The sequence below is a fragment of the Pelophylax lessonae genome, assembly GCF_965119305.1.
Source record: "Pelophylax lessonae genome assembly, chromosome: 2".
In the NCBI taxonomy this organism is placed as follows: Eukaryota; Metazoa; Chordata; class Amphibia; order Anura; family Ranidae; genus Pelophylax; species Pelophylax lessonae.
In genome coordinates, this window is record NC_138769.1 from 394506588 (window position 1) to 394531321 (window position 24734).

The 24734-nt window shown below is 40.6% G+C and overlaps 1 protein-coding gene across 1 annotated transcript in view; it reads left to right on the forward strand.

Annotated features, from left to right (window-relative positions):
* NXN (nucleoredoxin) overlaps nt 1–24734 on the forward strand; it is a 251864-nt gene that overhangs the window by 125561 nt on the left and 101569 nt on the right. The window contains exons 2-4 of the mRNA XM_082244826.1: nt 11716–11833; nt 14115–14248; nt 16371–16471. Of these exons, the coding sequence (XP_082100952.1) occupies nt 11716–11833; nt 14115–14248; nt 16371–16471 (353 nt within the window). The remainder of the gene's footprint in view (nt 1–11715; nt 11834–14114; nt 14249–16370; nt 16472–24734) is intronic.

Here is a 24734-nt window from a genome sequence, read left to right on the forward strand (position 1 = left end):
GATCTTAGGGGAAAAGATATTCCCCAGGAGACATCTGATTTGATGGAACAGATTATACAAGGGCTACAGTTTATCTGTGACGCAGCCTTGGACACTACTCCCTTATTAGGGCATGCATCTAAGACAGCGGTGATCCTCAGACGTGTGCTGTGGTTAAAATGCTGGTCAGCTGACCTAGGTTCCAAAAAGACCTTGACAAATCTCCCCTTTCAGGGGAATCGTCTATTTGGGGCCAACCTAGATGAAATCATTAAGGATGCCACTGGGGGCAAGAGCACTTTTTTGCCACAGGCTGCTAAAGCTAAGGGACCTCGCAACAAGCGAGGACCTTTCTTTACCGCCCATAAAGGGCGCCCGGCTGGTACTAGCGGGAAAGGCAAGACTCCTCCAGCGATTCTTCCCTTCCAACATTTAAGTACTACAGGAAGCGGTAGTTACCGTTCCCTGAATAGATCTTTTTTTTTCCTTTACCTTTTCCCAAGATTAGTCCCGATACCTCACAGGAATCGGATCTGGTTGACCAGATAGGCCAAGTAGCCTCTAGTCGGGTGACTTCGGTCCCTGAGGTTCAACCAGAAAAGATCACCTTTCCTGATATCTATCAGGTATCTGATAAATGTGTGGGAACAGAAAACGACCAGACTTTCTCGGATGGTCGGGGCAAGATACCTCTAGGGACGCCTGGTTCAGATTCAATCAGCGCCAGTGGTCCTAGAAATTCTAGGCTGGCCTCCTCAAGCCGGCCTGGCCGACTTGGACATGTTAGTCGTACACGTTCCGTGGGAACTTCGTCTCAGGGAGTGTCTGTGGTCTCAAGGACCAATTACCATCATGCTTTACAGTCGCTGGGTTTAATGGCCTGGCCATTGAGACCCAAGTACTGAAGGACAGAGGTTTGTCAGCTTCAGTCATTCCTACCCTTATTAAAGCAAGGAAAGCGACTTCCAGCAAAGTCTATTATCACACATGGAAAACTTATATTGCGTGGTGCGAATCTTTAGGATTTCCTCCACGTACCTATTCGGTGTCTCGAATATTGGCCTTTTTGCAACAAGGGGTTGAGCAGAAGCTAGCCTTGAGCTCCATCAAGGGTCAAGTTTCAGCATTAGCAATCTTCTTTCAGAAGCCTTTAGCTACCAAATCCTTGGTGCGGAATTTCATCCAGGGGGTGCGGCACCTGGCTCCTCCAGTCCGCGCGCCCTTACCGCCTTGGGATCTTAATTTGGTTTTGTCGGTTCTACAGAAACCTCCCTTTGAAAACATCAGGGAGATTCCCTTGCTTACTTTATCCCAGAAGGTGGCCTTCTTGGTGGCTATTACTTCTGCTCGCAGGGTGTCAGAACTGGCTGCATTATCATGCCAGTCACCATACCTAGTGATTCATAGGGATAAGGTAGTACTTCATCCTAAGCCATCTTTTCTTCCCAAGGTGGTTTCAGATTTTCATCTGAATGAAGATATTGTACTACATTCCTTGTGTCCTTAGCCCAAGCATCATCGGGAACATGCGTTGCATTCCTTAGATGTGGTTCGGGCAATCAGGGTATACCTGAAAGCTACGGAATCATTCCGTAAGACGGATTCACTTTTTGTGATCACGGATGGCCCCAGAAAGGGTTTGCCTGCATCTGCCGCGACCATTGCCAAATGGATTAGACAAACGGTGGTACAGGCTTATTCTATTAAGGGTTAGAGTCCTCCGTTCCCTGTTAGGGCGCACTCCACTCGAGCGCTCAGTACTTCCTGGGCCTTTCGCCATCAGGCGTCAGTGGTCCAGGTATGTAAGGCGGCCACCTGGTCGTCGGTACATACCTTTACAAAGTTCTATAAAATTGATGTGACGGCATCGGCGGATGCCTCATTTGGCCGCAAGGTTTTGCAGGCCGCAATTTGAGGAGACCGGTGGTCTACCTCGAGGGTTTTTTCTGTTTGAAAAAAAAAAAAAAAAATTTTTTCTCTTTTTTTGTTGAGTCTCATCATTAAGGATGAGCATTGTAAACTTCTAGTTGGCACCGGTTGGGCCTTCTAGATTGGGATTTGATTTCCATTTTCCCACCCCTCAGTTGTGATACTGCTCTGGGACGTCCCGAAGGTGGTGTATCACCGAGGACTACGTCTGTCAATGAGCGCTAGAGAAAAATGGATTTTTGTAAAATCTTACCGTAAAATCCTTTTCTCTTAGCTCATTGACAGACGTAGTCCCCGCCCCTCTGTTTTTTGAGTTGGGTTAAAATCTCTAAAGACTGCTTTTTCACATAACTGATTTGCTGAGGCAGAGAGAGAGAGGATATACCCTCTGGGACTGCCCCTGGGGTGTGGCCAGAGCTTTTTAATTTCCTGTCTAGTCCTGCTCCTGTGGAGGCAACATAACCCGAAGGTGGTGTATCACCGAGGACTACGTCTGTCAATGAGCTAAGAGAAAAGGATTTTACGGTAAGATTTTACAAAAATCCATTTTTTTATACATGCCAGTATTCTGTTGGCTTTGCTTGCAGCGGATTGGCATTGCATGCCACTGCCAAGCTTGTTGTCCACTAGGACCACCAGGTCCTTTTCCATCTTAGATTCACCCAGAGGTTCCCCCCCTAGTGAGTACCTTGCGTTCGTATTTCTGATGCCCAAGTGCATTACCTTACATTTTTCAACATTAAACCTCATCTGCCATGTAGTTGCCCACCCCATTATTCTGTTCAGGTCTGCTTGTAAGGTTACCACGTCCTGCATAGAAGTTATTGCCCTGCTTAGCTTAGAATCATCTGCAAATACTGAGATTGTGCTGGATATCCCCTCCTCTAGATCATTTCTGAATAAATTAAACAGGATTGGTCCCAGGACAGAACCTTGGGGGACCCCACTTTCCACACCCGCCCAATCCGAGTACTCCCCATTTATCACCAACCTCTGGACTCTCCCCTGGAGCCAGTTCTCTATCCAGGTACTCACCCTATGGTCCATACCTACGTACCTTAGTTTGTAGAGTAAGCGTTTGTGGGGAACTGTGTCAAATGCCTTTGCAAAGTCCAGATACACCACATCCACAGGCCTTCCTTTATCTAGATGGCAACTCACTTAATCGTAGAAGGTTAATAGATTGGTCTGGCAAGAACTATTTTTCATGAAACCATGTTGATTACCACTAATAATACCGTTTTCATTACTAAAGTCTTGTATATAGTCCCTTAACATCCCATCCAAAATCTTGCAGACTACCGATGTTAGGCTGACCGGCCAATAGTTACCCGTGATATATCTCTGCGCTTTTTTAAATATTGGTACCACTTTGGCTTTTTTCCAATCAGCTGGCACCATTCCCGTCTGTAGACTATCCGTAAAGATCAAGAATAATGGTCTGGCTATCTCCTGGCTGAGTTCCTTAAGAACCCTTTGGTGCAAGCCATCCGGTCCCAATGATTTATTTATGTTTAGTGTCTCTAGTTTAGTTCTAAGTCTATCTTCTGTTAACCATGGGGGTAATTCCTGGGTTGTATTATTTAATTTAGCATTACAAGCTGGGTTAGTGTAGCTCCCCAATTATTTTGTGAAGACTGAAGAGAAGAAATTATTTAGCACTTTTGCCTTCTCTCTGTCCTCTGTGGCCAGATTCCCTTCATCGTCTTTTATGGGGCCAATGTGTTCTGGTCTCGCTTTCTTACTATTTATATACTTAAAGCGGAGTTCCGGGCACAAAAACGATTTTTTTTTTTGTGCCCCTCCGCTAGGTAGACCTGACCTGAAAAGGAATTGGATAGTTATTTTTATTTTTTTTGTTTACTCACCTTTTTATTGAAGATCGTAAATACTCACCTCTGACTGCTTCCTCCCTCGGAGCCGCAGCTCACCCCGTCACTTCCTGCGCTGCGATGATTCCTGGGAGCTAAACGTCATCGCTCCCAGGAATCAATGCGCCGCACCGGCCCCGCTCGTCACTTCCGGGCGACGCCGCATTCCCCTGCTAAACAGCTTCTGGGCGTGCCCAGAAGCTGTTTAGGAATTCGGCGCCGCGCCGGAAGTGACGAGAGGGGCCGGTGCGGCGCATTCTGGGAGAAGAAGACGCGGAAGAAGACGCAGAAGAGGACCGCGCCGGCTTCAGCTGCCCACAAGAGAGATGGAAACGCTGTGGAAGAAATTTTCTAAGTAAGTATTTCTTCTAAAAGGTAAGTGCGAACCGGGACAGATCAGAGGCTAGCCATTGTGGAATGTGCTAGCCCTGACTGTCCCGGGGGTATGTTCATCAAAAAATGACATCTGTGCCCGGAACTCTGCTTTAACAATTTTCTTGGGTTTTTTTTACTCTCTTCCGCTATGTGCCTCTCATGCTCTATTTTAGAACAGAGAAATGTATTAATCTGCAAAAGATTTTGCTAAAACCCTAGCAATGAATATAGCTCTCAATAAAATCGGGGTACGTTTGCTCAGCTCCTCTAAACTTCTTTTTCTTCTAGCAAGAGGAAGTTGCTTAAAAAATGCTGTTAGCGTCCATGCACACTGGCTTAAAAAGCGCTGCTTCTAGTGGAGTTTAGCTTTTGTCCTGTAGAAGCAGGTCATGCTATCCTGTGTGTCCATGCACATTAGGACATTTAAAGGCATTTTTTAAATTTTCACATTTAGGCCTGGTTCACACCTATTCCTTTTTTTTTTTTTGGTGCTTTTTGCAGAAACGCACTACAGTCCATTTAACATGGTTTCCTATAGGACACATCTATGCTGCGTTTTTGGAAGGGGTCAGGGGCTTTTTTAAAAGCAAAACTGTGCATTTTTGGTTCAATAAACTTCAAGTGAAAACACTGCAGAAAATTGCAGAAAAATTTTTAATGCATTTATGAATTTCTTTCTTCTGCCCAACGACAAATTGGCCAAAAAAAAGCATAAAAAATGCAAAACACATAAAGTGTCAAAAATACTTGTGCAAAAACACACTGCAAAAAGCACTGCAGAAACAAATCAAAAGCAAACTGCATAGGTGTGAACCAGGCCTTCGAGGCAGAAAAAAAAATTCTTCCAGTTTGTGATTTTTGAGAGCAGTTTTCTGGCAGAAAAAAAACACTAAACGCTCCTAAACACCTCTACAAAATTGCTCAATATGAGCTTTTTTTTTTTTTTTTTTTTTTTAAGCCATGTGTGTATGGAACATTAAAGTCCTGTTTTGCACATGCACTAAGGCTCGTTCTGTGTTAATGTATTCTATTGGCCAGAATATTTATTGAAATGCATTAATGCGCCTAAACGCATCTAGCGTTAATGTGTGCCTTTGTGCACATTTTTCTGCCCAAACGCTCCTCTTCTGAATGCACTGGTTACGTTTTTTTTTTTCTCCAGCCTATAAATGCTACTCTTCCACCTGTAGACACCTATGTGTACATGGACACACAGGCTAACATACAGGTGTGTTTACAGGCTTCAAAAAAATAAATGCGGCTTTGCATTTTTTTTCTGCCCAGTGTGCATGAGGCCTAAAAATCAATGGCCTATCTTTCAAAACTGAGTGTAGTGTTCCCTATCTTCTTTTCATTTTTGGATTTAAGGGATGAGATATGCTCACCAGAGTTCCTGGTTGTGAGAACTTTGAGAAAGAAACCTCTAGCTTTCCTGTTTATGGCATAAAAATCAAAAACCTAAAACTGAAGGGTGAGGGGTTTGGGAAAATATTGGTGTAGAAAACTTGAAATATGACCTTCTGTGAGGTCAAGAATCTGCTGGACCATTTAGCCAGCTGTCACCTACCCAAAACTGAAACCTCAGTCTGGTGTCTCAACTTTGACAAGTAACAGCTCTCCTGAATGATTTCCCTTAAGCCTATTGGGTGTGGATCCTCTTTTGTGCATTAAACACGGATAATAGATGTTCTTTCCAACTCCTACATTTCTATATTACTATTGTCCACTTGGGTCCAGACAGACTAGAAACAGCAGTTTGGCATGCTCTAAATAGCATGTAGCCTGTAATGACATTGGTGTTTGCGGCTGTAATTATTTTATTTTTCCAAGATTTCTGCTGAAAATACAATAACCTTTAGTAAACTTTGGCTTAATAAGCATGCCAAATAGTAATCAACACTTTATAGAGGTCACCCCTGACTAGCCAGCAGCTGCTTCCTTGCCACCTGGGATATACTTAGCTCATTACCCTTGGCACTGGCTTGTATGACATTAACATCTGCACTGGAAGAATGTTGGATATCTGTGCTACTATTTAAAATTATCTAGATTTGCATGCAGATAACATGCATTCATTTTATATTTCAGTTTGTGAACTTGGCCACATTAATGTAAACATATTACACACCTAGGTAATTCAAATGGCATATGATGAAAAGATAAACAAGTGAAAGCCATAGTGCACCCAAAAATACAGGCAGAAAATGTTGTATATCTTAATTTTTTTAGAAAAAGATTCAGTAAGTTTTCTCTGCTTTCAGCCTTCTATTAGTTAGTGGGGCTGCCTATACCATTGTAGTGCAAATAAGGAGGCTCAGGAGGAGAACGGGCCATTCTCAATTGATTTGATGTTGATATTGCAACTTCTGAAATGAACGTCTCAATCGGTGCTTTTGTGTTTATTCCATTAAATGCATTTTCTATGCAACATTGGCAGTTTTACACGATTATATGAATCCTAAGGAAAAATCTGATTTGTCTTTGTTGGCAATGCTGCCCCTTTAAAAGGGCATTTTCCAATGCTTGTAGATACATTCAGTTTTATGTTTTGCAAGAGCTTGTCCCTCATCATACAAGTAAATCATGAAACTATGGCTGCAACTAACGATTATTTTGATCGATTCATTGGCAGATTGTTTTGATTAATCGGATAAAAAAAAAAAGGTTGGTGTATAATTTAGTTAATATTCTTGAATATCTATATGCAGTGGTAAATATAAATATCCAGCTATAAAGTTGGATATTTATTCCACTCTCAGACAGATATATATATTATTAGAGGTTTAAATGTGGTACATATCAGACTCAGAGATCAATATTTTTAAAAGACCTAAAACACTGTTTTGCAAATTTTTAGACCTGATTGGTATATAATATTCATGATCGACTCCCTTATTAATAGGCTGGTAGCTTGATACAAGCTCCCTGCGCCTGCTATCACTTATGCTGGCCATACACAAACTACATTTTTTTTTTTAGAAAATTTTTAAAAACATTCATCCGATTTTTCTAACCATTAGTGGGGTCTATTCGGTGTTCGTTGTCAACCACAGTGACAGGAAAATTTGAAGGGGCAGAATAGAAAACTTCTCAAACAAATCTTCAAATAGTGTATGTGGCTTTTGCTCAGAAGTTATATTCATTTTAAAATTTCATGTGAAAAGTAAGAGGAATTTTTAAACAACATTTGTCCATTCAACGAATATACAAATAATTTTTCTGTACAAATATAGATGCAAATATTTTTGTCCAAAAATCCAATACATGTATGGGCAGCAGAAGACCTTTAGTAGCAGCAGCATGCTTTTTTTATCACCTGTCATTATGGAGTTAAAAAAAAAATAGCCCTTTCTAGTAAAAAAAAAACAGATATCGCTACTGTAATATAATTATAATTTCCAGTGTGAAACAGTGAAAGTATTATATCTTGTATCATGTGTATGTATATAAAAAAAATATGCCCAGAAGTGGGATATGCAGGATATTTGAACTGGGAGTCAGACCTGAAGCTATATGAAGGGGGAAAATAAAATTTTTATATTAAAGTAGTACTAAAAGCTGAGACTTTTTTTTTCCATGGATATAATAATTTTAAATATAATGGGCAATACTAGTAAACTTTTACTTTAAATGTAATTGTAATGCCTTATATCACCTCTATTGGCCTCCACCTTCTCTGGGTTCAGATGCTCATCTTCCCAGCACAGAGCCCTTAAAGTGATTGTAAACATTGGATTTTTTCTTTTTAACAACAATCTTGTCATACTTATCCTCTGTGTAATGATTTTTCACAGAGCAGCACTGATTCTCCTCTTCTGCCCCCCCCCCCCCCCAAGGCACTTCTGGCACCTCCTGCCTTCAAAGTGCCCCTATAGGAAGCAGCAAAGTATAGTACTGTATAGAGTGTCCCTATAGCAAGGTAAAAAAAAAAACTCGGTCTTTAGAATCACTTGGTTCCTTCTCTTGCCCAGGACTACATTTCCCATGAGGCATTGCTCCTCACACATTCACAAGTTCTCTGGCATCTACATACATGTATGAATGGTGTACTGAGCTGTATGTGTGTTGTACTGTATTTTCTGATATGTAAACAAATAATGCATTCTGTATGCAGGACAACTAATCGGCTGACAATTAATCGATTACGAAAATAGTTGACAACTATTTTCATAATCAATTAGTTGTCGATTAATCAATTAGTTGTTTCAGCCCTACATGAAACATTCACATTGCTTTCAAATATCAGAAGGTGTATGGGCACCTGAAAACTGCTCTAGATGTGTGTATGTGGAGGGGGGGAGGTAAAACCAATATAAGTTGGAACCAAGAGTCAGTGAAAAGCCTATTGAAAATGTCAGTTTCTAGTCCCAGTATCCACTTCCCATTTTCAAACCCCCAGGTCTAGCCGAGCCTTGTGCCTGACTCGGTCCGGTGAACCTCTTTCATGTAATGTTTCTTAGGTAGTGAAGATGATATCGGAAAAAAAGAAATCAAGTGTAAGTGGCTACTGCCTTGATGTTTCGGTGTACATTTTATTAGTGTTAGTGAAGCTAAGGGAATTTCTACCATATATGTAGAAATGTACCTTCCTCTGTTGCACAGCACCAACAAAGCATTGAACCACTTGTGTAAATTTTGTGTAGGGAGGGGGGGTTGTGGTGTTCTGTACCATCATGTATGAAGCTTACCGCAGTGACTTTGTACTCCTTTTCATTAACATTGATATCTAGGGAGCATTTATTGGTATTTATGAACTCCAAATTGTCATCATAGAAGGAAAACCATAAGTATTTCTTCTGTGCCTTGCAAACTGCACGCTTGTTAGCAGGAAGGTTGGGATTCATGTAGGTGGAAGACAGAGTCACTTGAACGGCGTTGGTTCTTTTCCAGATTTGTGCCTGATAGATGGCTGATTTAGTAAATTCCTAACCTGGGGTTAAGGTCAGATGGAGGGTGGTGTTCAGAATTGACCCATCTTGGGTTGAGGAACTAAGAATAGTGGAGGATATGCCCGGGGGAAAGTTCAGGTTGTGCCTTAGAGTCTGGGACCTGGTACTTTCAACAGGGTGCACACTACACATGCAATACCAAAATTGTGGACAGTGGCTCCACTGAGCTAATGTGCAAGCAACTCTTTGGTGACTGGCTAGAAAGAGTCAGTGGACCAGTCCTTCAGGGACACATGTAGATTCCAGTCTGCCACCCATGTATTTTACACACCAAGTAATTGTGCGTGACCACCAGAAGTCCAATGCCTCCCTTCTGTTTGGGCAGGGTCAAGTGAGAAATGCCAATATGGGGGTTGTATTGATCCAAATAAGGGAACTAAAATGTGTGCACAAAGATGTAAAGAAGGCAGGAGTTGTCTTTATTGGGATTGCCTTCAAAACCTATAAAATACTTATCTGCATATATAAAAGTATTCATCTTTAGCACAGCTGCCCTTTCGAACATGAGAGATATATTCAATTCCAATTCTTAAGGTCCGCTTGAAGAAGTAAATAGTTGTATGCATAAAAAAATCTGAGAGCCTGGCCAGCAACTGCATCCCTAAGTAGGATCAAAAGGAGTTCAAGGAAGTTGTGTGGAGTTCAGTTAAAAAAAAAAATGCAACAATGTCAGCAAAAGCAGCAATTTTTTCCCCTTTCTTTGAGTTGTGAGACCTTTGACATCAGAATTAGACTGAAGACAGTGGAGAAAGGGCTCCCACATCAAGACACCACTGACTTATACCATTACAGATATCAAAGGCATCCTGGTGGCCACTCACTTGCACTCCAGCTTAAGGAATGGAATAGAGCATAATCTGTCACACATTTTAGCATGGAGACCAATAGATTCAGGAACTGTCTGCATGTAGTCCCAGGCTACTATGTTGTATGTTGAGCTCCAAGTCCAAAGAGACAAAGAACCTTTCTCCACACCACACGGGTAACCAACAGTGGAGGTTTAGGACCTTTTAGGGGTGTTATCCTGGGCCTCTCTCCCAGGGGTAAACCGCACTTGGTCTAATTAGATCAAGGAGGGGAGATGGGGAAGGAGTCAATTCACAAATATTTTTTGCATAGAATTTAATGCTGATGTTAAGACATCAGGTCTGCCTGTAATTAGCCACTTGCAGTTAGTCCTCCCCCCCTCGTCGTTCTATGGTGAAGGAGGGCGGTGGCTGGGCTGTTGAAGGGAGAAATTAAAACATTAAGAAAGAAAGGGGTCATGATATCCCCAAAACTTTTGTAGGTCTTGCCCAGCTTGTTTTACTACCAGTTCAGATTTCTAGGTCCAATGTTGCGGACTCCAATACAGCTGGAGGGCTATGGGTTGAAATATAGTCACAAATCCTTTATAAGAGGGATTGGGAAGGTGTGCATTGTGTAGGGAGGAATTGAAGGTTATACAAACTGCCATAGTAACATTTAAATTGTTTTGTGATATCAGCTGTTTTGTTCTGAACCTTGCCAGCAGTGTCACAAGTAATATGGACAATCGGGTTCCTCTGTTTGGGGTCAGGCCAAGGTCATGCTAGCAGTCTTCCGCTTTTTTTGCTATACTCATATAAAAAAAGTTTTTGTCTCAGTAGGAAGTGCTTTCTGGTAGCTTTACCACATTTGCCCAGTAGTTGTAAATGAGTTGGCATCAGAAGGGTTAAAGTGGTCTGTGTATATGTTGGTTTGTGGGCTGCCTCCAGCTTGCTTATCTGGAAGACCAAGTCTTTGATGCTAGTTTGGCATTGCTTTTTTAGCTGTGCCATCATCTTTATAAATACTTTGCGGATAACACTTGATGGGCCTTCCAATGAGTCATTGGGGAAGTGTCTGAGGTGTCATTGTGTGCAAAATAAAACCAGCAGGTGGGTGTGAATGTATAGAGGAAAGGTTCACTGCTACTCCAAACAAGCCCAAGTGAATAAACGATAAAGAGCGGCCTCAGCCTACATGTCTCCACACACCCTGATGCATTTTGCCCTGCCCACTGGGGTTTAGTCATAGAGTGTGAATGCTGGGTGTGCACCTTGGGTCAGCCAGCAAAGGTGGTGGTGGTCCGATAGGAACATTGGCTCAATGGTAACCATTTTGAGATAAGGGATACATTTGATTGAGAGAGAAAAAATGAGTCAATCCCTGGGCTATCGGCAGTGTGGTGAAGAGTAAAAGGTGAAGCCCGTGAAAGTAGGATGTAGCATTTGCAAGATATGATGCAGAGTCAGGCTACTTAAATGTTTAGTTTGCCGTTGTGCCCTTTAAGGCACAGTTGATGAACCTGATGACATGTCAAGGAGAGGATTAGGACGCAAATTCGGATCACAGACCAAGATAGGAATTTCCAATTTAAATGCAACAAGATATCACAAACCCTATGAAGAAATGGGATCTGTTTTTTCATACAGGCAATAAATATTGGCGAAGGTGATTGGTTTGTTTGCTGACTACTCTTTAAGGAATTGGTAACAGCCGTGCAAACAGTTTTTATTGCTTACTTTTTAGGCGTTATTTATAACTATTGTTTAATATACTTCAAATCCTCTGTGTATAAAATATTTGCTTAAAGCCTCTTTTCTTTCCAGCTAAAACTGTGGAACAAGTTCAGAATTTCCAACATTCCCTCACTGATCTTTATTGAAGCATGCACAGGGAAGATTGTGTGCAGGAATGGCCTCTTGTTAATAAGAGATGACCCAGAAGGTCAGTAAACACATTTAATGACCCATAATAACTGCTGTACTTGGAAAATGCTAGTGTTGCTCTCAGATTTCCGACAACAATTTGAGCTATATATATATATATATATATAGTGCTCAGCATAAATGAGTACACCCCTTTTGAAAATTAAGATTTTAATCAATATCTCAATGAACACAAGCACGATTTTCAAAATTTTGACAAGACTGATTTTTTTAAACATGAAAGTAAGGTTAATATAACTGAGATTACAAAATCTTCTGTTTTACTCAAATTAGTTGATGCAAAAATGAATACACACCGCACAACAAAACTACAACATTTAGTATTTTGGATGACCTCCATGATTTGTAAGGACAGCACCAAGTCTTCTAGGCATGGAATGAACAAGTTGGTGGCATATTGCAACATATTTTTTTCCATTCTTCAAGAACAACCTCTTTTAGAGCCCGGATGCTGGATGGAGGGTGATTCTCAACTTGTCTCTACAGAATTCCCCATAGGTGTTCGATTGGGTTCAGATCAGGGGACATACTTGGCCACTGAATCACTTTCACCCCATTCTTCAGAAATTCAACAGTGGCCTTAGATGTGTGCTTAGATGTGTCATTTTGGAAAAGTGCACGATGACCAAGAGCATGGAGTAATGGTAGCATCTTCTTTATTAATATAGAGCAGTACATCTATGAATTCATGATGCCACCAATGAAATGCAGCTCCCAGACACCACCAGCACTAATGCAGCCCAACAGAAGCACACTGCCACCACCATGTTTCACTGTAGGAACCATGCATTTTTCTTTGTACTCCTCACCTTTGCGTGAGGAGTCCCAGTAGTCGTCTTCTTTTTCAGCATGGCCCTTCAAATTCAAGGCTCGCTTTTTTTGTGCATGGGCTTTTAGGAGAGGCTTCCTTCGTGGACAACACCCATGCATGCCATTCCCCTGCAGTGTACACTGTTTCCTGTGACACAATACGATCACCACAGTTTGTCTTTTTACTTCTTTAGCTAACTTCAGTGAACTTGCATGGCAATTTTCTTCAACGCTTCTCATCAGAAGATGCTCCTGTCGCTGCAGTTCCATCTTTGTTAACTTTTTGTATCACTTTTGCTACAGTGTTCTGACTTATAAGCAAAGCTTTTTACCAATCTTCTTGTAGACTTCACCTTTCTTGTGTAAAGAAATGTATTTTCTTTCTCAGGCCTTGTGACATTTCTTTTCCATGTGGTGCCATTGCTGACAGCATGAAAAGGGAAAGGATTTTCTTTAAGTAATGCCCTTTTATAATCGACTGTCTGCTTGACACCTGTTTAATGAATAATTAGACTCCCCTGTAGTTGAATTCTTGTTATTTAGGTTTTTATTGTCTAACATGTGGCTTTGCTTCTAAGACTTTCAGTGGGGTGTATATTCATTTTGGCAACATTGTCTTGAATGAGTTTGTTAAGAAAAATACTTTTTGTGTGTGCAAATTAACAAATCTTGGTTGCAATGAAGGGCCCACATTTGTGGGAGTATTTGAAGTATAGTGTCCCATAGAAAATGTTGATTCTGAAAGGAAAGTAAAGGTTTTCTGAAAAATCTTTTGGGGTATACTCATTTATGCTGAGCACTGTTCCCACCAATGAGGTGGAAACATGATGCTTTGGGGCTGTTTTTCTGCTAAAGGAACAGGCTGATTTTGCCACATTCAGGGGCAAATGGACAAGGCTATGTATTGTAAAATCTTGGATGAGAACCTTCTTCCCTCAGTTAGAACACTGAAGATGGGTCGTGGGTGGGTCTTCCAGCATGACAATGACCTGAAACATACCGCCAAGGCAACAAAGTAGTGGCTCAAGAAGATGCACATAAAGGTCATTGAGTGGCCTAGCCAGTCTCCAGAACTTAATCCTATAGAAAATTTATGGAGGAAGCTTAAACTTTGAGTTATCAAGTGACAGTCAAGATTTTTAAAGAAAAGTGGACCAAAATCCCTCCTGAGATGTGCGCAAACCTGGCAACCAACTACAAGAAACGACTTACCTCTGTGCTTGGGGATCAAATACTTAATTTACTCACTAAACTTCAACTCAAATTTTAACATTGATATCATGTGTTTTTTCCGGAGTTTGGTTGACGTTCTGTCCCTATCATTTTATACACTTCTATGATAAAACTGATAGACATTCACTTCTTTTCTTTGTAAGTGGGCAAAATTACAAAATCTGCAGGGGATCAAATAATAATTTTCCCCACTTTAGATACATTTTTAAATAATTTCTTATTCTCAATTTTCCCAGGTCTGGAATTCCCTTGGGGGCCAAAGCCTTTCAGTGAAGTTATTGCTGGACCTTTGCTCAGAAGCAATGGCCAGAGCCAGGACAGTTGTACGCTGGAAGGGTCTTATGTTGGTGTTTATTTCTCTGCACATTGGGTGAGTGTCTGAAGATATGGAACAAATACTTAAAAACATTTACATATTGACCTCTTCTTTCATGTTGTATGTTTTGCAGGTTTTGAGTACAATTGCTTAGTTTGCTTTTACACTGCTCTGGTGATAAAATGCACCAAAAACATGTGTTTTTGCAGTGTTTTTGAGGTGCATCTAGGGTGTATTCTGGGTGCCTATTACCCAGCATGCACATGTGTAACTTGGACATGTGACTCAAAAAGCACATCAAAAATGCAAGGCAGGTGTGTTTTGCCACATTGTTGGTGCATTTTCTATTAATTTCTGTGAGGACCTGTGTTTATAGCACGGCTTTGAAAATCGCACCAAAGATGCCGCAAACAGCACTTTTCAAAGAGCACCATACTCACAGCACAATGTTGTTAAGAGTCCCAAAGGATTTTAAGGTAAACATCTTTCCTGTGATTTTTTTTTAGGTAAAAACACATCAGTGTGAAAAGGCATTGATGCAGGATAATTCGTTGTTCATTTCTTTCATAAAACATGGTGTGACGAACTCCGGACACCCCGACTTGGTATCTCCGCCAAGAAGTTGCTTCCTAAGCTCTGGAACACAAGATCCGTGAATCTGGCTATAGTTACCCCAAGAACTAGGCTGTACCAGTTTTGAAGTCAACCAGAATAAAACTGTTTATTCAAAAACAGACACAAAGAGATATACACTGTGGGACAATCCCCCCTCCCCCTTAGCAGCCAATCCACATACACATAAACATCCCATAATAGGTTGATCTTAAGGCAGACAGAAACAATAGAACAATGGAATACAGGTACTTCACAATAACAAACCCCACCTCACTATCTAGCAAAGGTCTATGAGACACTCCTGCAATATTCTAGCAATCTGAAAAGTCAAATTGTCTATCTCTATATATCTCTTGAGGGACATTGTCCAGAAATATTATTGTCCCAAGTGAAAGAGGCTCTTCACTCTTTCAACACAAACCACACATATAGAACCCAGGATAACCAGGGTAATCCGAAATGCTGAGCCCGGTGTGGTTGTACAGCAAGTCTGATTAGTGCAGACCCGACTGGAGTTCTTGGTCACCCTGTGCCCCTAATAGACACAGGGTGACTTACACATAAGAGGGGCCGGGGAAGCTGGACAAGGAGTTTCCTGACCTCTCTAAAGTAATCTGGGTTCCACGAGCCCCCCCAGCCAAAGTGACTCTTGTCACACATGCCAAAGTAAAAAGCTGTTAAGTCTTAGTCCTGACATTATCTACTACTTCATTATCAATATTCACAAATGCCACAGTACCCACTGCCAAACAGTTATACTTAAAGAGAGTTGCCATATGCCAGTGCTGAAGGGACCCGATGGCAAGTACCTTATACTGTTTGTTTTGGGTGGCTAACATTTTTTGAGTTCGTATCAGGATAGAGTTTTATCCTGGGCCACCTTTTACTACACAATAGACAGGTATCAGCATGTCCATGCTAATATGATGATTGCCACTCTAATAAGTTTCCAGTGGTAATTCATGAAATATTGTTTTTAACACTTAAAAAAATATGCTTTTAGGATTGCAAAATAACTCAGATGTGATGCGTTGTGATGACTTTTCTTTTATACAGAAATGCATTGGTAATAAAATAATTGCCTTTATGAAATAGCAAAGAGAAGAAAATGAATGTGGGGTCTTTCCTGGCTGTTTTTTTTTTTTTTTTTTTACAAAATTTGGTTAATTTAATGCATTTGGCACAGAATACAGAGCAGTCTAACTTGAAGTTTGACTTTGTAATTAACAGTACAATATGAAAGTAAGCACCAATTACTTTTTTTCTTTTGCATGTTCTTTAAAGTAATGTTAGCAAGGGAGAAAACCTCAATTTGTAAAGTCATGCGAATACCATATATAAATACTCTTTGCTTACATACTGTATATGTAATGTTTTAGTATCATCCATAACTGGCAAATAGGCCATACAAGGCTATCTTTCTTAACTGACCTAAAGTGTTTCATAGGCTTCCCTTGCTGCTTCTTAAGTCTTTTATGTGTAATTATTGCTTTGAAGATTTTTAGTTTGTATATTGTGCATACTATAAGAACCTTCTAAGTGTACCCTTTCTATATTGCAGTGTCCTCCTTGTCGAAGTCTGACAAGAGTATTAGTGGAAACGTATCGGAAAATAAAAGAGTTGGGTCAAAAATTTGAAATAGTCCTCGTTAGTGCCGACAGGTAGGTGTGGCCCCTAAAGGTATAAGCTAAGAACTATACCTAAAGTGAACCTGTGCCTAGATTATTGACGCAATTTACAGATTATTAACACACTCTATTTATTCTAGCAATTGTAAAGTTAAGTTATTGTCAGAGATAACAACTAGGACACAAAAGTTTTATTTCTGCTGGTTGTTTAGATAAAAACAAAAAACAAAAAAAAAAAAAACAATGCCTGTGTTGTAAGCTTTGTGGCTGAATAAAAAAACTACTCCTGCAGTGGGGCTCCAACTGCACTACAAGGGTTAAATGCTCAATTTTGTCTAAGGTATCAGGGAAAAAAAAGGACTTTTACTTACCTATTCCCTCACTTCTCCAGCACCTGGCGTTCACCTCATCTCTTCGACACTCCAAGTTGTGAGCAAGCCCTCGGTGTTCTTATTTACAATGCAGAACAGTTGGTCACAAAACTGTGGCCGCCGGACGGAGTGCCAAAGAGAAGAGGCTTCAGGGGACCGGTCACATGGAAGGATGAATCTGCAGGAGCAAGGGATAAGGTATATAAAGGTGGCTTTTATAGAAACCCTAGGCAAAAACAAACCTTTAACCTTTGAAGATCTTAATTTAAAAGTCCTTTTAGTGCTTGTTTAAAATGTGTAACTTTTTTTTTTTTTTTTTCAAAATATTTTTTATTGCCAAGTTTTAAACTTTTACAAAACACATATAGAAAGAATACACATGAGTTTTCAAGTCAGAGAGCGCTTCCACTAGTAGTATGTCATGAATACACTGCGCAAATATGCATTATTTATCAATCATAACAGGTATAACATAAAATAGCTGCTTCAAATTGTCAGGAAAATGAATGTGGAAGACCTCAGCCAGTCTCTAGAACATGAAATAAGTACAAGAAAGAATAAAAAAAAGTGACAGCAAAACTAAACCACATTCCATCAGCATTAACATGTGATAAGTGTAACTATTCTACTAGACTATTATCACATAACAATGTCCTCACTGTGGCTTACATATAACAGTGAGAATGTAAATTATCCTTGGTATAACTACTTTAGTCTGCATTATACAGACACTTTAAGGTCCAAATTTAGCCAATTTCAGTTGATGGCATGAAAGGGATATGATCTATCTGGGATAGTGATCTGAATTGTCTTCAGAGGGGACATGGGCAACAACAACAATATTTATGGGAAAAATTGGAACCACTGTGAGATATTGCTGTCTGCACCCACCTACCCAAGTGATTACCTTCCACTCTTGTCCTGGTGTAACAGGAATAAAACATGATAGGATATATCCCCAGTAGTGTCAGAGACTGCAATTAAACTTGATAAAAATTCCAATCCTTTCCCACAATATCCATCCAATATGAATTAAATTGGAATTAATGTTGGTTTAATGTTGGAATAAAAAGGAAACCTATTTTGGGAGACGCGTGGGTCTCTACTGCTGACCTCTCTTGTCTTATTTGCCTGGCTGGCATGGATTTTAAATAAAAAGAAATCCAGGTGTGGTGGTCCACAACTTTCTAGTAGAAGCTGTATATAGTTCTGTCATTACTATAGTTTCATACGAATACCCATGACTTTAGTTTTATATGTCAAAATATAACTTATTTGCTTTTGCTGCCAGGAATACATATTAGTGTTTCGTAGCAATTTTCTGTTATTCTGACGTTTAATAATGGTTTCTTCACTGCCAGGGTTCAAGCATAACCAAGTATGCAGAAAATGTTTATTCCGCTATAAGGCCTTAAGGATCTGCGTTGTCAGGCCATTCGTTTGAATGAGCTGGCAACATATCAGACTGCACTATAAACTCAGGCATGAACCATTTTTCAGTGCAGCACACCAAAAGACATGGTGGTGTGTTACTAAAAAAAGGAAAAATGTGTCCTCAAGACAGAATTTTTATTTTTTTTACATAAATTAGATTGTGTTATGAGGGAACTGTCAGTGCATGCATACATTAAAGAAGTTAAAATAAAAACCAGACTGAGCTCAACCTTAATATGCAAAAGTATAATGTATCCCCAAATGGATATATATACACACACACAAACATTGCTCAAAAAAATTAAAGGAACACTTTAAAAACCTATCAGATCTCATGGGGAAAAATATCATGCTGTATATCTATACTGATATGGACTGGGTAATGTGGTTGAAACGAAAGTATACCACATAATTTGAATTGTCAACCTACAGAGGGCTGGATTTAAAGACACCCTTAAAATCAAAGTGAAAAAATTATGCAGCAGGCTAGTCCATTTTGCTGAAATTTCATTGCAGCAACTCAAAATGGTACTCAGTAGTTTGTATAGCCCCCATGTGCTTGTATGCATGCCTGACATTATTGGGGCATGCTCCTAATGAGATGAGAAATGTGTCCTGGGGTATCTGCTCCCAGATCTGGACCAGGGCATCACTGAGCTCCCGAACAGGCTGAGGTGCAACCTGGTGGCATCGGATGGACTGAAACATAATGTCCCAGAGGTGTTCTATTGGATTTAGGTCAGACGAGCGTGGAGACCATTCAATGGTATCAATTCCTTCATCCTCCAGGAACTGCCTGCATACTCTTGCCACATGGCCGGGCATTGTCGTGCACCAGGAGGAACCCAGTACCCACTGCACCAGGGTAGGGTCTGTCAATAGGTCCAATGATTTCATCCCAATATCTCATGGCAGTCAGGGTGCCGTTGTCTAACCTGTAGAGGTCTGTGCCTCCCTCCATAGATATGCCTCCACAGACTATCACTGACCCACCACCAAACCAGTCATGCTGAACAAGGTCACAGGCAGAATAACATACTCCACGGCTTCTACAGATCCTTTCATGTCTGTCACACGCTCAGGGTGAACCTGCTGTCATCTGTGAAAAGCATAGGGTGCCAGTGGTGGACCTGCAAATGCCAATCGAGCTCCATGGGGCCAGGCAGTGAGTACAAGGCCCACTAGAGGATGTCGGGCCCTCAGGCCACCCTCATGAAGTCTGTTTCTGATTGTTTAGTCAGAGACATTCTCACCAGCAGCCTGCTGGAGGTCATTTTGTAAGGCTCTGGCAGTGCTCATCTTGTTCCTCCTTGCACAAAGGAGCAGATACCGATCCTGCGAATGGGTTAAGGACTTTCTATGGCCCTGTCCAGCTCTCCTAGATTAACTGCCTGTCTCCTGGAATCTCCTCCATGCTCTTGAGACTGCTGGGAGACACCGCAAACCTTCTGGCAACGGCATGTAATGATGTGCCATTCTGTAGGAGTTGGACTGCCTGTGCAACCTCTATATGGTCCAGGTATCGCCTCATGCTACCAGTAGTGACACTGACCCTAGCCAAATGCAAAACTAGTTAAAAACATTCAGAAAAGATAAGTAGGGAAAAAATGCCAGTGGCCTCCACCTGTAAAACCATTCTTGTTTTGGAGGTTGTCTCATTGTTGCCCATCTAGTGCACCTGTTAATTTCATTAACACCAAAGCAGCTGAAACTGATTAACAACCCCCTCTGCTACCTAACTGACCAGCTTAATGCCATACTCTCGTTAAAAAGTGTTCCTTTCATTTTTTTGCGCAATGTATGTACCACACAGATGGAGGAGCTCTCCTGTGTTGATCTAGTTGCCACCAAAGGTAGGGTATAGGGTGCCATACCACAAGCTATGTAATTGTTCTATGTGATGACAGGGGCAACTCTCCCTGGGAGTTTTCCAGTTATGCTTGATAGATGTGCCATAACTCACTTTGGCTCCACGCTGCTCATATGGGGGTTGGTCTTATAACACAATTCATTAGAGGACAGCCTCAGAGACTCAATGTTATTTAGCCACATGCAGTGGCCCATCAAACCCATTTATATGTAGGTTGGTCTCGCTCTACAGGCTATCAAAGGATCCCTTAATAAACTTTAAATGACCATATGTCAGTCCCAGTATATATCTTACCAAAGGATCCTTCACATCAGATTACATAAAATATGGAGGAGATGTTTTTATTTTGTGATCTAGTTCATGTAGATTGTGCCCCCTACTGTAGTATACATAAACATGAACACTTGGAATTTTCCGGCAGGTGCCATGGTTGGGTTTTTAATAATTGGCCAATTGTGATTTGATTTTATTAGTTAGTGGGTTTTTGTATGTTCTAGGTTATACGTTTTTAATAGTTTTTTTTTGTTTCTATCATTACATGTGTCAGGCAACTTTGCTGGTCTTCTATATATACACATCCATTTAGGGTGTGTATATTATACATTATACTTTTGCATATTGAGATTGATCTTAGGCTGTTTTTTATTTTTTCTTCTTTGGTGTGTTACCATGCATTGTAGTGCCATTAATAATGAATGGCACTGTATCACACCAATTACACACATTACCACACCACAAGAGTGTGTGCCCTAACATAGCTGACACAGCCTGTATATTCTGCAGCTCTTCTGCATTAGCTGAGAACAATTTAAAGTTTCTGAAGCATTTTGACAGTGTGTTGCAAACATTCTCAAGTGCTAAAGCGAAGCATTCTGGTTTACAAATAACTTTTATGTTGACAAGCATGTGCAATCACTCTGAGTATACATTTAAGTGTTGACCAGAATTACAGCAAACCATATGTGTAATGAAAAGCATCAGATATGTCTCTTGAATTTTTTCACTTTAAAAATGTTTTATACTAATGCTTGCACATTAATAAAAACCCCAAAGGAGTTGCATTTCACAATGTTTGGCAGTGCAGAACTGGGAGGATGACATCATGAGTCTTGTATGCTCTGGCTCAGTTTCCGGCTTTTTGGTAGGACTGTGTTAATTCTTCACTGATTACATTTTAACATGAAGGTTTATTGATGGACTTTGGTGTAGTCTTTATTTTATGTGAGTCATTTTTTTTTTATGTAAAACCATACTGCTTTAATATTTGTTTGGGACTGCTAATGGAATTGTATCCACATATTCAGTTACAGGAGTTTTCCTCCTGAATTTGTGTAATGGTGAAAATCCTTTCTGTTGTACATTGCTGACTGACCATGTTTTCCAACTCAAACCTGAGTTGATTGCTTCTAACACAGCTGCTCAGCATTACCCAGGTATGAGCACTCTAGTGACCTTAAAAGAGAAGTATGGTTTTAGTTTTTTTTTTCTTGAAAATTAAACTACCTAGGTGGATGCAGCACCGGTCCAATGTTGCATCTGTCCCCCGGCGCCTCTACACTGAGAACCGAGCGATCGAACAACACCGATTGCTTGGTTCTGACAGCTCCCCGAGCAGAGAACTGCTGCCTGTCAGTCAGCAGCTCTCTGCTCCCTCCTTGCTCATTGGAGCGCTGAGCTGTGGAGGGGCGGGGAGTTGCCGGGCTCAGGCTCTCAGCGGGTTGCTGAGATGCTGAGCCACATGTCGGTCCAGGCACCTGGCGGATCCTGACTCCGTAGTTGTGATGATGCGGTGCCTGGACCGACATCTGTGACTTCAGCAGAGAGCGGGCTTCAAAAAACGATCTGCACTCCTGTGATCTATAGGAGATGTACAGTTGTGCTCATAAGTTTACATACCCTGGCAGAATTAGATTTCTTGGCCATTTTTCAAAGAATATGAATGATAACACAAAAGCTTTTCTTTCACTCATGGTTAGTGTTTGGCTAAAGCTATTTATTATCAATCAACTGTGTTTTCTCTTTTTAAATCATAATGACAACAGAAACTACCCAAATGACCCTGATCAAAAGTTTACATACCCTGGTGATTTGGGCCTGATAACATGCCCACAAGTTGACATAAAGGGGTTTGAATAGCTATTAGGCCCCTTTCACACATGCTGTCCGTTTTTCATCCATCTGTTGACAGATGTAAAACGGACATCAATTTATCTCTATGTAAAAACAGATGACAACAGATGAAAAATTGATGACAACGGATGAAAAACGGATAACAACTGATGAAAAACGGATGAAAAACTGATGACAACTGACAAACGGATGAATAACGGATGACAACTGACGAAAAAAGGATGGAAAACGTATACGAACTGAGATGAAAACGGACGTTGACTGGAGACAAAAAACATGACTGAACTGATAAACTGAACGGACCATATGTGTGAAAGGGGCCTTAAAGGTGAGCATCCTCACCTGTGATCTGTTTGCTTGTAATTAGTTTCATCCAGTGCTGCACTGACGTTTCTGCATTCTGAGGCATGGGGAAAGCAAAAGAATTGTCAAAGGATCTGCGGGAAAAGGTATTTGAACTGTATAAAACAGGAAAGGGATATGAAAAAATATCCAAGGAATTGGGAATGCCAATCAGCAGTGTTCAAAAATTTAAAATCAAGAAGTGAAAAATGAGGGGTTCTGTTGAAACCAAACCACGGTCAGGTAGACCAACTAAAATTTCAGCCACAACTGCCAGGAAAATAGTTCGGGATGCAAAGGAAAACACATAAATAACTTCAGGTGAATAGTGGAACTCTTTAAAAACATGTGGTGTAGCTGTTTCAAGATGCACAATAAGGAGGCAATTGAAGAAAGATGGGCTGCATGGTCGAGTCGCCAGAAGAAAGCCATTACTACACAAATGCCACAAAGTATCCCGCTTACAATATGCCAAACAGCACAGAGACAAGCCTCAAACCTTCTGGCACAAAGTCATTTAGGGTGATTAAACCAAAATTGAGCTTTTTGGCCACAACCATAAGTGCTACATTTGGAGAGGAGTCAACAAGGTCTATGATGAAAGGTACACCATTCCTACTGTGAAACACGGAGGTGGATCGCTGATATTTTGGGGATGTGTGAGCTACAAAGGCACCACCAATTTGGTCAGAATTGATGGCAAGATGAATGCAGTATGTTCTTAAAAAATACTGGAGGAAAATTTGCGTTCATCAGCCCTAAAGCTGCCCATGGGACGTACTTGGACATTCCAACATGGCAATGATCCTAAACACAAGGCCAAGTCGACCTGTCTTTGGCTAAATCAGGATAAAGTGAAGGTTCTAGAGTGGCCATCTCAGTATCATTGAGCCACTCTGGGGAGATCTCAAATGTGCAGTTCATGCAGGACAGCCCAAGAATTTACAGGAACTGGAGTTTTTTGCCAGGAAGAATGGGCAGCCTTACCATCTGAGAACAAAAAGAACCTCATCCACAAATACCACAAAATACTTCAAGCTGTCATTGATGTTAAAGGGGGGCAATACACATTATTAAGGACTGGGGTATATAAACTTTTGATAAGGGTCATTTGGGTAGTTTCTGTTGTCATTATGATTTAAAAAGAGTAAACACAGTTGATTGATAATAAATGGCTTCAGCCAAACACTAACCATGAGTTAAAGAAAAGTTTTTGTGTTATCATTCATATTCTCCTTTAAAGCTCCCTTTTTTTTAACATCAACATGTTTCATGCAGCAAGAGGATTTTTCATCACTCTTGTAGCTAAAACTAGAAAACTTTCCAAAACTGGAAAAATCTTTAATTTAAGCAGCTTTCATAATATGAGCTTTAAATGCCATTCCTTAGAGTAGGCAGGCTTCATTTGACCCTGTTGCTTTAAGTACATCTGTACTGGTAATACTTTTCTGGCAGTTTCTAGACCGTAAGGGTTGTAGGTGGACTTTCAGGACCTGTTTACTCATCTTGGCCAGCCTGCAGTTGCAAACCCTGCTGTCCTCACAATTCTTCAATTGCCTGACATATATAGGTATAACTGTTAACTACACTGCTCAATAAAAATTAAAGGAACTCTTTGAAAACACATCAGATCTCAATAAGGAAAAAAATCATGCTGGATATCTATGCTTATATGAATTGGGTAATGTGTTAGGAAGGAAAGGATGCCAAATTCATTTAATGGAAATTAAATTGATCAACCTACAGAGGGCTGAATTCAAAGACACCCCAAAAAACTCTTACATAAGGTGCCGCCACACTGGATTTAGAATGATGGCTGGACCTCAGGCCTATAATCAAACTCAACGGCTGTTTCGCGCCACATGCATCATCAGGAGCATTGAAATATAACCTGCTATGTCCAAATAATATATACAGCCCTCACCATGTATCAAATATGCACACAGAAATATAACATGTATATATATGGACATAGCCGGTTATATTCCAATGCTCCTGATGATGCGCGTAGCACAAAAAAAACGTTAAGCTTGATTATACACCTGAGGTCCAGCCGCCATCCAGTGTGGTGGTACCTTATGTAAGTGTTATTTGCCCTATGCTTCGTTTGCACTTTATAGACTATTTGCTTCAGTTGCACTATACTTGA